At 37.0% G+C, this 14,346-nt stretch overlaps 1 protein-coding gene across 1 annotated transcript in view; it reads right to left on the reverse strand.

Moving 5' to 3' along the window:
- cd82b (CD82 molecule b) overlaps positions 1–13,062 on the reverse strand; it is a 34,795-nt gene extending 21,733 nt beyond the window's left edge. The window contains exons 1-2 of the mRNA XM_008411940.3: positions 12,865–13,062; positions 1,717–1,820 (exon numbers count right to left, since the gene is read on the reverse strand). Coding sequence (XP_008410162.1) covers positions 1,717–1,779 — 63 coding nt within the window. The 5' untranslated portion in view covers positions 1,780–1,820; positions 12,865–13,062. The remainder of the gene's footprint in view (positions 1–1,716; positions 1,821–12,864) is intronic.
- Positions 13,063–14,346: the final 1,284 nt, after the last annotated feature.

Consider the following 14,346-nt stretch of genomic DNA (forward strand, 5'->3'; position numbering starts at 1 on the left):
TTGCACTCTGAACCATTTGAAAGAAGATTTGTTGGAGTTTATTTTTACATGTTTGACCAACATATTGTTTTAGTCATTTTCTGTTTTTATATAATTTATTTTACATTAGCTGTTAAACAAATTAAAGCTGTTTTCACATGTTTGACCCAGCTTGTGAAGCTATTGGTGTTTTTAAGTGTGCTGTATTGGTGCAGAGTTATCAAATGAATTTATGATTCAGTACATTTATGTCTTTTAAAAAAACAGAAACGTTAAAAGCCAGTTCAGCGCTGGTCTTCTACATCGGTCAACCTCAGATATCGGCATCGGAAGTGAAAAAAGTGGATCGGTGCATTTCTGTGTCATATAAGAACAAAACAGTTGGTATGCCTGAAAACATGGGAGAGTTTTCTTTCACTTTGTTATTTTTGCATCTGGAAGTCATTAAATCTTAGTTTCTGTCTTTCTGTCGTAGCAGCAATGAAGAAAATGCCTTTTCCACATTTTCTCACGATTAACACCCAGCATTGGGCAACAAATTCAGCAATGTTGGTTTATGATTATTTCACTCCCTCAATTTTTACTGACTGAGTTTGTGAAGCTCTGACTGTGAGCCTCTGTTTGGAGGTTCTGTCTTGGGGACCACACTCCTCAATAAGAGGCTCTGTTGATTCTCCAGCTTCCTGCTTGTATTGCTGCCCCCTCTGCAGCCCCACAGCAGTAATTAGTGCCCTGCTTAGGAGCCGATCTCTTAAAGAGGCTGCAGAGCACCGGCAGCCATCATTAGCCCACCACTTCCTGGCTCCCCTGGCCTCACCGTGCATAATTTGTCCACATGGACAAACACTTGACACAGACACACACACGCTTCCTATTAGACCCCAGTTGACTTCAAAAGGCCTGTGTCAGGTTTATAGATGCAGACTCATTGGAAAGGTCTGGACAGCCTCGCACAGTCAGTGTTGGAAGCCAGAACTGGACATTAATGGAAGAGAGGAGGAAGCAAACTGGAACCATCTGCTGTTACTCAGAGCTTACAATTACTCTGTAAAGTCTCTTTCCTCATTTCCTTACACAGTATCTAGTATTTGAATAGAGATAACTATTCAAATAAAAAGCTGAAGGCAGCAAACATCTCTAAAGATTACATGGTTTTCCAGGTTAGCTGTGAGGCAGCAGTAATGGTTTTACTGTCCAGTACAGAAGTTAGCTAGCGGCGCTGTGTTAGCTAACTCAGAGAAGCTAGCTGGTGATTTTAACCTGAAGATTTTCCTCTCAGTTGGTCCTGAAACACAACAATCCGATCTTTTTCTGATCAGTGAACCCAAAATACCAAAGTGCTACTTGGTCACATTGGCAACACATAAAGGGAAGAAGAAGAAGACTCAAAGTTCCAACTCATCAAATAACACTATTTAATTTTCTATTTGGTAATTTTCAGAATTGGTGTTAATTCTTTAAACGTTATTTCAACAAACGATTGGATTATTTTAACACCAATCCTTTTTAACACCAAAAACACTTGGTACGATTTTGTGTTTTTGCAGTGTGCAGTTTTTTCAGTTTAATTTGTGCAGATGTTGCACTGACTCCATTTTAGTTTTCCAACTGGGAAATTCTGACTTCTGATTGCAAACACAATGCAGTAAAATGTTGCTCTGCTTTTTTAATGAACCACAGCTGCTGGTGAGGAAGTAAGAACCAATGAACTGATAAAGAAAAAATGGCGTTACTTACAAAAAAGAGGAGGTTGAAGAGGAATAAGAAGTACTTGGTGACTGTGATGCATCCTTTCGACATGGCTGTGATTGGGTTGAGCTACTTTGCAGCGAGTTGTGAGCCTGAAACATAAAAACATTAATTTAGTCTCACCTCAGTAGGAGAACGTCAGAGAAGATAGTAGGGAACATCTGCACCGCTGGATTTCTCATTAAACACAGATTGAACATTACAATCATTCATGGGTTTTCAAAATGTCATACTTTTCCAGGATAAAAGTTTTAGATTTGCATTTAATAAGAAAATATTCACCATTATTCCGGTTAAACAGCGGTCCGATTTGTAGGTTTCAGAAATCATAAAAAGTCTTAATATGTGGTACATCTTGCATCTGCGTTTCAAACTCTAACTGGTGTATTTAAGGTTTAAAATATTTCATTAAAAAAAGAAGAAAAGAATTGTTAAAATAAAATGTGATAATTTTATTGTTTTTTTGTATAATTGGGGAAAAAAATCTAATAAAATAATATTTAAAAAAAAAGAATAAAATAACAAAACTTCCTGAAGTTTTAGCCACACTCACTTTAAAGACCGCAGGTTGAACTCAACTTGATTTTGAAGTTATCTAAAGCAAAAATAATTTGTGAATATTGTGTCCATTCAGTCATAAGTCAAAACCTCAAAATGTTGGATAAAATGTTGAAAATCAAGCCGTTATTTGTTATAAACCTGGAAAATAGAACAGGTTTCCATGCTCCGTTGTATTTTTTTCCATATCTTGGCCTGGAAAAAAGTCAAATAAAATTCTGAGACTTTATAAGACTGAATTCATTCACAACAGCTTCTTAAAGCGCCAACTCTGCTCTCATTTATATCAGCAAACCACTTTTAACCTCAGAAGGTGAAAAGTGGCCATTAGAGCAGAAAGTTTCATATAAAAAGGAAGCAAAGTTTCTCTGAAGTGTTGGCCTGGCAGAGCATTTGGTTTCACTCTGCATGAAAGTGGGGAAACAGATTCACCGCCTTGTTTTCTAGCAACAACAGTCACAGTTGCAAACATTATTTTATGGGTTATTTTTAAACGGAGCCACTTTCAATGACTTTATCTGGTGTCATAGGAAACATACAAACAGAAACCAGCGTGTGGATGTGAATCTGATCTGACTTAAACTTTGGCATTTCTATCATATCTGAAAAGAAAACCTACTCAGCACAGTATACTTCGATGAAACTCATCAAGCCAGCAACATTCAGCCTGAACTTCACTAAACCCAAAGAAAATATACCCTGCAAGATGTTATTCTGCACTGGAAGGAGCAAAAATACACCCGTCCATTGTGGTTATTTGAGGAGTCTGAAAATATCCCAAAAAGACGACTCCCTCCCTGCGGATCAGATTACAAGCTGCTTCCGTCTCCCCCTCCACTTCTACTCAAAATCTCTAGTTTGGACTCTGTGTCATTAAGTCCTTTTAAAGAGCAAAGTGCACCATTTCAAACTCAATAAATGCGTCGATATCAACACAAATTTAAAATATTTTGTTAAAAGGATTCAACAGAAGCTTCCTGGAGGTTAATACGAGAATAAATTGATGCCATTTGACAAACCTGACACCACTGTCAGATCAAAACCTCACATGTGTAAAAAAGCAAGAAGTGAAAACAAACATCCTTCTTCGAAACATAAATCCATCCTGTTTGGTCAGAGTCACATGGTGTTTTTGATACTTTTAGAGATAGTCATCGATTAAACCACAGACAGATGCTCCACAGTGGCGAAACTCAGGTGTAACAGCAGCAAAACAAAAGTGTAAAAAAATTATAAAAATGAGAATAAAGGATTTAGATTCTGATGTCACCAGGTGACTCTGAATCACTGAACAGATGCTGAGAACAATGTGTCAAAACTTCCTCCAGCCAAACACAAACAAAACTGAAGTTATTATATTTAGTCCGAAAGAGGAACAATGTAGCGTCGACCCACAGCTTCAGTTATTACAGGAGATCAGGCTGAACTCTGACCTGAACCTTCACAGCCACATGAAGACGGTTACAAAGTTGGCCTTCTATCACCTGAAGAACATCTCCAGGATTGGAGGATTAATGTCTGAGATCTAGAGAAACCCATCCATGTGTTTATCTTTAGACACATTGATTACTGCAACAGGTCAGCCTAAAAAAAAAATCAATCTGATCCAGAACGCTGTTGCTGGAGTTCTGACTAAAACCAGGAAGTTATAGCACATCACCCAGATCTACAGTCCTTCCTCTGGCTCCCTGTAGATCAGAGAATAGACTTTAAAATACTGTTAGTTTATAAATCACTCAACGGATCAGCACCACAGTGCATTAAAGATTTGCTGTTGTCATAGCAACCTTCCAGACCTCTCAGGCCTTCTGGTTCTGGTTCTGCTCTGCATCCCCAGAACCAGAACCAAACATGGAGAAGCAGCATTCAGCTTCTATGCACCACACATCTGGAACAAAACTCCTGAAAACTGTAAAACAGCCGAAGCGCTGAGTTCCTTTAAATCTACACTAAAAACCCAACTGGTTATGGTTGCTTTTGCTTCATAATCAATAAAACATTAATCAATAATCTTATATGTAATGTTATTGACTGTGTTTTCTATGACTTTGCGTTTTTATGACGTAAAGAACTTTGAAATGCCTCGTTGCTCAAGTGAAAACAACATGGCCGTTATTTGAAACTGTGCAGCTGTGAAAACAGAGTTTTTGTGAGCAGTGATGATTACAAAGTCGTAGAACTAATGGGAGGAAGGATCTGCGATAACGCTCCTTTGTGCATTTCGGATGCAGCTTGTTGGTTTTCACAAGAAAACAAAAATGCCTAACGTCAGGTTTTTATTTTATTTTATTTTTTCAGACGTCGACTCAGCCATTTTACAGCTTCATATCATCACACTGCCACGCAAAAATATTCACACAACTTCCAACTTTTTATCATTTTGTTAGTTTACGTAAAACAGCGACATCCAATTATTCCTGCCTTCACAGACACAAAATTAGAAACAGAATCCATTTAATCTGCATAAATCCAGCTGTCCTATAAAGGTCCGTTAGAGAACGTCAGCACACAAACAGGAGGACCAGAAGGAAGCAGTTCAAAGATGAAGTCATGCTGAGATTTAAAGAGTGGCTTCACCATAAAACATCCTCGGCGTTGAGCATCTCTGTCGACTCATCATCCCAGGACAGAAGAAAGCCAGAGTAGGACACGGAAAACACATTTAAAAAAGACCAAAGCGACACAACACATTTTCCACCAAGTGTGTTGGAAATGCATCAATCTGGATACACAACCTCCAAATGGCAAGCACAGTGGTGGCAGCATCATGCTGTGGGGGTGATGTTTTCTGAGCAGGGACAGAAATCGGCTCTGAATGCAGTGAAATTATGGGAGAAAATCTTTCTGAAAAATTCTGTCTGGAACAGAGGAGCACAAAAGTAAGCCTAACGTTTCATATTTGTAAAAATAAATAAACACCCGTATCGTTACACGTAAAGCATTCATTCTGTTTTCTGTGAATGAACGTTCACCAACGAGAAGATGTTTTTAAATATACAAAGTAAAACATCACAACCAAAAAGTATATATATTAAAACAAAAACCACTAAATTAAATTGCCCTTTAAAAAATATTAGCTAATCTCATCTCCTATAAAATGTACTGCAATTTTGACCCCAATTTGATAAAATGTAAAATAAAAGCAATGTGTGACTGACTCCATGTTCACATATTTTCCAGCACAGCTGCATCAATGTCTCTGAAACTCTCCAGCAGGTCACTTTATTGACCTATTGGCCAGAAAACACGAAGAGAGCTTCCTGTTTACAAAACTGAAGCGAGTCCAAACCCCAAAGCTCTCAGCAGCAAAGCAGCTAATCCTCAAAGGAGATTGTTGTCTCGATGTCGAGCAGCAATGCAGATTAAAAAAGGCTCAGTTATGATACCGTCTGCTGACCGCGCTCCGCTCACGCCACTTCAGCTCTAAGCAACATCTCTGTTGCATTTTCCTCTTTCAGGAAATTAAATGATCGCCAAAACGGTTGCAAGTAAGGCTTAAAGTGGCGACACTCTGGAATTAGTTCAACAAACTTTTTTTTAGAGTTTCCATTTTTATCCTAAGTTACAAGAAGAGTAAAGTGAGTTTAAAAGTGAAACTGTTTCCCACATCTGAAAAAAGAGCAAACTTTTGCTTCGACTTGCATATTTGCTCCCTGCAGCTGTTTTGCAGTTTCCTCTGACATTGGCTGAAACAAACTAGCGAGGGAGTAACGAGATCTCGCTGTAATAAAGCCCCATAAAGCGCCGTCTCATTCAGCAGGCGGCTTTATCTTCAAGCCTCTGTTGTTGTTATGAATCCCGGATATGAATGTGAATATTCTGAGCTTCAGATTCTGCTTTGCCGACAAATAAAGACTTTCTGTCACGATGGCGACTAAAGTTTGGATAGAAACGTTTTGAAGAACCTTCTGCCACTGTTAAATTGTTTATGATTTAAGGCTCTTTGAAAATGACGCAACTGGCTAATCTTTAGCTGCTAAAGTTAGCATTTTGTATCTTATTTTGAAGGGAATTCTTGCATTATTACTTGACATTGTTTGCCAATCTGCTTCTGACTAAAACCCTCAGCTATATAAAAAAAACAATGAGGCAGAATCCTGTGAGGCTACATGCTAGCTGTTAACAACGCTAAAGGTAGCGTCTATTTCATATCCTATTGTATGGATGAGGCTCTTATTTTGAAATAAGAATGGAAGTGGTTTTTGAGTTTCCCTGTTAAGATGACAGAAATAAACAAAGATTTTCATGTCGGGTTTTCTGTATGGTGTTACATTCCTGCCAAAAACCTTGTACAAGGCCATCATAGCAGCATGTTTTTGACTGAGAGCACATGGCTCTCATTGTGGGTATTTCCGTTGATTCTCCCATCAACGCTGCAGGTGAGCGGTAAAACACGACATTTCATGTCCATGTTTGAAACTCTTATTTTGAAGGGAGGAAGGAATTAGTTCTTGAGTTGCCTCGTTATGTTGACCAATCTTCTTGTGATTGGACTGACAAAAAAAAGCCTGGATTACAAAAACCAATGAAGAAGTGTTTGTGTGGCAACATAGATGTGAGAATCCTGTTAGGCTACATATTAGCTGCTAACTATGCTAAGGCTAACATCTATTTTGTAGCTTCACCTACACCTAGTTGGATGAGACTCTTATTTTAAAGAAAGAAATGAAGTAGATTTTGAGTTGCCCTGTTAAGCTGGCAGAAATGAACAAAGATTCACGCGTCGTTCTCTGTATGTCATTACATTCCTGCCAAAAATTGTATATTAAAGAACCATCGCAGCATATTTTTTGACTCTAAATGTGGGTATTTCCATTTATTCACCCGTCAACGCTGCAGTAAAACACAGCATTTCTACCCATCTGCACACTCTGGTCAGAAAACTGAGGTTGCACCGTGTATTTAGAGGGCAGTAACTCTTCTTCTACATTTTAATTCAACATCACAGCCTCTGATTTTCTTCTTTGTTTACAGTTCAACAGCATTCGAGCACCTGTTGACTCTTTGATCGATCAAACCAGAACTAGATAATTCAACAATCAATAAAGAAAGTTTAAGAGTTAGAGGTTTATGAAATCTTAATTTTACTAATTAAAACATAAAAATGTCATTTCTAATGCATTTTATGGAATTATTGTACAACAATTAGATTTCATTACAAAAAATCTAATTTGTGTCTCATTAATGCAGTGATTTTCTTTAAAATGACTCCCAAAACGAGCCTCCATGAAGGAAAAGTCACCTGACTAGAAACTGAAAGCAGAACTAAAAACACCAGTCTTATTATAACTTGCATAACAAATACCGTACAACGCAGCTGAAATTAAAAGGCTGTGGGGAAGTCTATCTTTATACGCTGCGTGGAGAACCGAAATTACTCAGAGTGAAAAGAATCTGAACCAGTTACCAGAACTTTCCAGGCTCTCTGACCTTACTGACATGATTTTCCCTCTGCAGCATAAGATCCGCGCTGCGGTTCACTTTAAAAGGTTACTGCCAAGAATCAGTTTGGTGGAATAACAACAGGACAACTGCTTAGCTCAGCGATGTCCAACTCATTTTCATATTGGGCCAAATCAAAAATCTGAATGTTCTTAAAGGGAATGTTCCGATAAAACCCATTAAACTGATAAAATATCAATAAATAGCTGTTTGTTTTAGCATTCAATAGAAGGTTCTTACAGTAAAATGATATCGAACATCTTTTCCATCCAGGATTTTTTATTGTTTTGCAATAAAAACAACTGATTTTGTGGTGCTAATTTAGAAATAGTTGGAAGGAATTTTTACCCATTTTGCGCTAATTTATGATGTTAAATGTGACATTTTATTAATCGTATTGATCACAGACAATAACTTGACATGAAGTATGGCTGAGGCAGCAAATTTTGAGAAAAAATTTCAGTAAAATCAGAAAAAATGTGGGAATCTGAGTTTGTGAAAGATAAACTTACAGCAGATAAACTTACTTAACTTTTTATTAATTTAGTCAAACCTCCAAGAGTTGAATCAACTGAGTTAAACCAGATGAGGACAGTTTTGTTTTCTTGCATATTGTAAAATAATTATTTGGTTTAAATTGCAACATTAAGTTAAAACTCACAATTCAAGATGAATGAAGTTAAAAAACAATGTTTAGACAATTTGTCTGTTGTTGTTAAATCATGAACTTTAATTTCTGAGTTAAAACCAAAACTATTTTCTTGTGACTTAAATTACATTTTCAAGGCAGCAGGTGGACTTTCATTTTCAGGTTAAACCAAATGTTTTACAGTGTGCTGCTGTGCTGACGCTTCTTCCCGTCTCTGAAAGTTTTGGGATAAGTTTTAGGGGATAAAGAGGGGCTCCAGCATCGCCATGACGACGCTGTGACACGAACGTGTGAAACCCCGTCAGGTGGTTTCCCTCTTTCTGTGGAAATTACTCAGCATCTGTGCCAACAACTAAAACCTACAGCAGATTATTGCTCATAAGAGCAGTGAGGTAACAGGAAGCTACATATAAGGAGTGCTGCTTTCACTCTTTCAGTTTAAAAACAAAAAGATACCGTTCATGTTCTCCAATCTAACAAAACACATTGAAACCGTTTTAAATATCCTGTAAGATCTGAACAATTCAGACTTCTGCTGACTGCGTGGTCCCAGTTTGCAGCGCCGGCCTGTCATTAGCTGGCAGCGCTGTTAAATGTGGGGAGGATCAGCCAAAGCCCAAATTAACACGCTGCTTTCTAATCTGTGTTTATGAGGCGCCTCCCTTCTCTGAAATGTGTCGATTGTTTATTTCCGACTGCAGCAGCGACGAGACGACACGGTTCAGAAAACGACCCTGCGGAGGTCAGGGAGCAGCCGACTGAACGTCTGACGGCAATGAAACGAAAAGAAAGATATTTTATAATGGGATGGAGTTAGAAATGTTAGATGATTAAGGGCTTAAATGGCTGAGATTACAGATCCAACAGCAGCAGCTACATGTAATGTTATTGTATGTTTGGCACTTAAAAGTAGAGCTTAAAAATCATTTAAAATTTTCCAATTTCACCACTTAATTCTAAATCTTATAAACTATTTTTCTTGTTTAATTCAGCAGTGACACTCATTTTCGTTTTGGGCCAAATCAGGACCATCAGTGCTCTTAAAGGGCCGGTGGCGCCAGAATGTGTTGATAAAATCTGTTCACCAAACTGTTAAAATATCAATAATTTTCTAAAATCAAATAATGTTTTTGAACATCCTTTCAGTCCCTCCAGGGTTTCGTGATTCTTTTTGTGATTTTTTCCAATAAAAATCAAAGGGATTGTGGTACTAATTTGGAAATATTTACGATATTTGTGGTTATTTGCGACTTTTTATTACTCGCTGTGTAGATCATGGACTATAATCTGAAATCACTTAAAGCTGAGGCAGCTGTTTAGTACAAGTAAGAAAGTTTTTGACAATATTTGAGAAAAATCTGCAATAAACTCCCAATTATTAGCGCAATTTGTTGATTTTGTGTAAATTTCCACAATAATTCTGAAGAAACTGGAGGAATTGATTGTTACAATTTGGCAGTAAACAGATAAAAACTACATTGATTTGATTGAAAACATAATATTTAAGCAGACTTGGTGTTTAGTCTAGAACCTAGAGGGCCACATAAACAGACATGGCGGGCCGGATTTGGCCCACGCGCCTCGACTTTGACCCCTGTGGTTTAATACATCACAGATGTGCTTTTTATTTATTCAGCAAATTTCTACAAATTAATCAGTGATATTTTGTATTTAGAATTAAATTGAGTCAATTTGTCTTTTTCATTTATTTGCTTCTTTCTTCCATTTTATACAGTTTTAAACCAGTAAACAAATGATTGTATATCAACTTATTTATTTTATTATGGAGGTTAATAAACATAAAAAAGCTCAAATCTCAGATAATTTCTTGAAAATGGGATGATGCATTTAGGTGGTTAAAGTTTGTGTTTTTAGTGTCGTGGTATTAAACCTGTAGTACTAAGTAAGAGTATTACTACTTCAAAATATTTTTACTCAAGTGAAATGAAAAGCAGCCGTCCAAAGAATTACTCAAGTAAGATTAAAAAAAGTATTTGGTAGGAAGTCCACTCAATTACTGAGTAACTGATCAAATTATCAATAATTTAATATTTAAAAATTACACAGTCAGACCAAAATATGAAGTGGAAATGTTGGTATTTTAAGGATGAAAATAACAGTAACAAAAAGGAAAACAAAATCATAAAAAAAGAAAATGTTTCCAAATCAGTTTCTTTCAATAATAAAAAAAACTTTTTCACTGTGTCTGGTGAATTTTTGGTTAAAATATATTTGATTTTCATTCAGTGGGTAGAGAATACAGAAATTTTACTCAAGTAAGAGTAGAAATACTTTATAATAAAATTACTCGAGTAAAAGTAATTGAGTAAATGTAACCAGTTACTACCCAACTGTGAGTATTACACAAGACGTGCTAGTTGGAGTATTTCAGAAACTCTATGAATACAGATAATGATCTGTAACATAGAAACTTAATTATGCAACGAGCAGCAGCTGAACGGACGAAACGCCACATTGATGAGACAAAAAACAAAAAAAACCAAAACAGCAACAGCTAAAAACAAACCCAAAAAGGTTAGCAGGTGCCACTTCTGTCAGATAAACAGAAAAAACTGAAGCGAATTATTTCATCAAACCTGAAAATTGATTTCATCTGAAATACTCAAACGGTTGGATCAGAATCTGGTGCCAACATTAAAGCAAGCATCCATATTTAAATGGTTCAAACTGGTTTTATGGAGGTACAGCACTGGGAACATTTCACTGGTGCATTGTGGGTCCAGAAAACCATCGTTTATTCCTTTACACATATTCTTATGAGTGACTGTATTTGTCCATTTTTAGGGAAATACTGATGTGAACCAACCTACTTTGTTGTGGAGAATTATGCATTTCTTGTTAATAGTTGCAGTAATTCAGTGTGTGAATTTCTTTTTTAATTTTGCTGGCTTTTAAAAAACGTCCAACCAAGGCCTGGGTTTGCAAATTAGCATGTGGCTGAAAAACCTGCTTTCAACAGCTGCTTTGTTTTGAACATGTAACGATGTTTACTGTGGTGTTCTTCATGAAATTCAATTGAAATAAATGATATATCTTTATTTTTCTTTTAAATTAGTAGGTATAAACATGATACTTGCCAGTAGACTATACAAGTTTTCACAAATTATGGTTTTAAAACCGCTAACCTTATTATGAAGAGCATATGCTAAATGAAAAAAAAAACTAAACAAAACAGTATCCCTGGCTACCTGAAAAATGCTTCAACGCTTTTTCTTTGCATACAATAAAGAAAATATATATTTTTTATATCTGGTGAAAACTAAATCAACTGCACTCCAATGAAGGCATTGCCATTTTAAGCTAGCTGCTAGCCCTGTTACTCCACAAGCTGTTAGCTCATTCGCACACGTGCTAAATATCCCATGTTTCCCTTGAACACATGGGATATAATCTTGTACAATGTGATAACTAGTTAATTCCATAAAAGATGAGATTATTATTTTAAAAAGTCTTCTCTTGTCCGTGGTGTGTCCACCAGAGGGCGCACTACTGTCCAGCGAGTCCATTACATGACTTTCTATTGAATTAAAATCTTCAAACTAAATTCTGACAATCATTATTCATTATATTGTTAAAATAGATCATTGTATAGCAAGTATTATTTTAACTAATATCATAATTAAATGAATATGTTACGCTTTGTAGAACTATAATGGTGATCCAGATGCATTTCTTTTAAAATTAGCTAATGGTACCAATATTAGCCAATACTAGCTTGCTACACGTCTGATTTAGAGTTTTAACTTTATTTTTATCAGCTGCAGTTGGAATGTGTATTTTTTTTATTATTTTAGTAAAAGTAACTTGATTATATTAAATATTTTCTTTTCCTATTTTGCTAAAAACACCGTAAACTTTGATTGTTGTTCATTTTTAACTAGTGTCTACGTACTACGTGTGGCAAAACTTGGAAAAAAGAAAAACACATTTCCCAACAGGCACCAGGACAGGATACCCACAGTCCCCAGATTTCAGAGTTACGCCACTGCCCACAACATTTAGCAACCAACGTGAGCAAAAAGTCCCAAACTCACGAAGTCATCTGACAACTGGCTGCTGCTCATTTTCAGTATTCAAGCAATGAAACTCAACCGAAGAATCCTGTTCATCCCGTAATAACACGATAAACTTCACAAATGCTAAATATCAAACTTTAGGACAGATTTAATAATAAATGTGTAATGAAATGCAGATTTCGCACTACTTTGAAACAGGTGTAACTGCTCCAAGGGACACAGGATATTTTCATACCGTCAAACCACACAAAGATAACGTCTACTCGGAAAGTCTCAACGATGGTTCAGGTTTTACTCACTTCATTTCTAGGTCTATTTAGCGAAATTCCCTTTTCGTTTAAGGACAAAACTCAAGCGAGTCCGGGTCGCTTCGGACTGATCCGGACTAATTTTCAAAGTGTCAAAGTTTTGTAGCTTGGCGTTAGCTGGACAAACATGACCGGGACTTACTGTGAGTTGGTCTGCAGGCGTCCTCAGTGGATCCGGGCTCCGGCTGAATGTGGGACGCAAAAAAGGTCCGTGAGAAAGAAAACTGGATGTTTGTCTCTGCCTCTTTTTCTGTGTGTGTGTGTGTGTGTGTGTGTGTGTGTGTGTGTGTGTGTGTGTGTGTGTGTGTGTGTGTGTGTGTGTGTGTGTGTGTGAACGGACGTGTTCACACCCCCACCATGCGGCGGCAGACATAATACATTCCCATCGACCCCTACGTGTCACATACGTCATCAGAGTGAGTCTTCTCGTTTAATACGGAACATAAATACAGAAATATATAGTTTTATATGTCATTGTCTTGTAATTAAATAATAAAACAGTATGCAGCATCTATTCTAAAAACTATTGAAGGAATAAAAGCCTCTGATGCGTTTTCAAGCATGAGCTATTTTGAAATGAATTTCAAATTTAAATATTTGTGTTTTTGTTTACATATTTAGGATTTAAAAGAAAAAAAAAATATTTGTCTTTAAAAGATATAAATTCAAACACTAACTCATTTGTTTCCCTATGACTTTTGGACACAGATATGATTCTTAGTAATGTAAAAAAACAAAATGTTTATGTATGTCATCCAAGTATTTTCAAAGATGTGGATGGTAATGCTGCAGCAGGAAATGTCTCCAGGAGCAGTCAGTCTCGCAACAAATCCGAAGATGCTTCTGACTGAAGACTGTTGCTGCAGATTATGATCGATTTAAGAGATTCCTCCTTTTCGACTCCTCTTGTTCAGATATTCACTGAATTATTCAGATACTAATCAGCTGCTCCCATTTGTAAAAACAATATATTGTTGCCATGGTTGCACACTATAACCACTGTCCAAAAGTAAAAAGGAATAAGCAAATATCCTTTCAGCTTCATTGCATCTGAAACCACAAGGAATAATTGGACAAAAATACAACGCACAAAAAGAAATATATACTTTTAAAAAGTCTACAAACAAAACATAACAGAGCTACTCCAACATGCCGACACCTGAAGACACCACAAAATGAACCCAGTTCACTTGGTGGAAAGTTTGAGAATGCACACACACACACACACACACACACACACACACACACACACACACACACACACACACACGAGCTTTTTCAGGGAGTAAGCAACCCAGACTGCACACACTGATCTCCTGAGCCACATAATGCCGTTTTCCAGCCCCGGTGTGAGTGGAAGTGGAAAGCAGTGGGTTGGTTTTACAAAAGGTTACATTTGGGGGGACGAGTTTGAACATGTTTCAGAAAATAACAACCAAAAGTGGGATTACAAAACAGCCTGTTGAGACATGTTAATGTGTCATTTCCGCTGATGAGCTGGTACAAGTACTTTAAGATGTTTGATCCAGATGCTGACCTTTGCACGTGACGTCACGCTCTCCAGAACTCCGCCCACTCCACCATAATGGACGTTAATAACCAATGCGCTCCTTTAAAGCTAGTC

The sequence above is a fragment of the Poecilia reticulata genome, chromosome 6 (genome assembly GCF_904066995.2).
Source record: "Poecilia reticulata chromosome 6, P_reticulata-male-v2, whole genome shotgun sequence".
Lineage (NCBI taxonomy): Eukaryota > Metazoa > Chordata > Actinopteri > Cyprinodontiformes > Poeciliidae > Poecilia > Poecilia reticulata.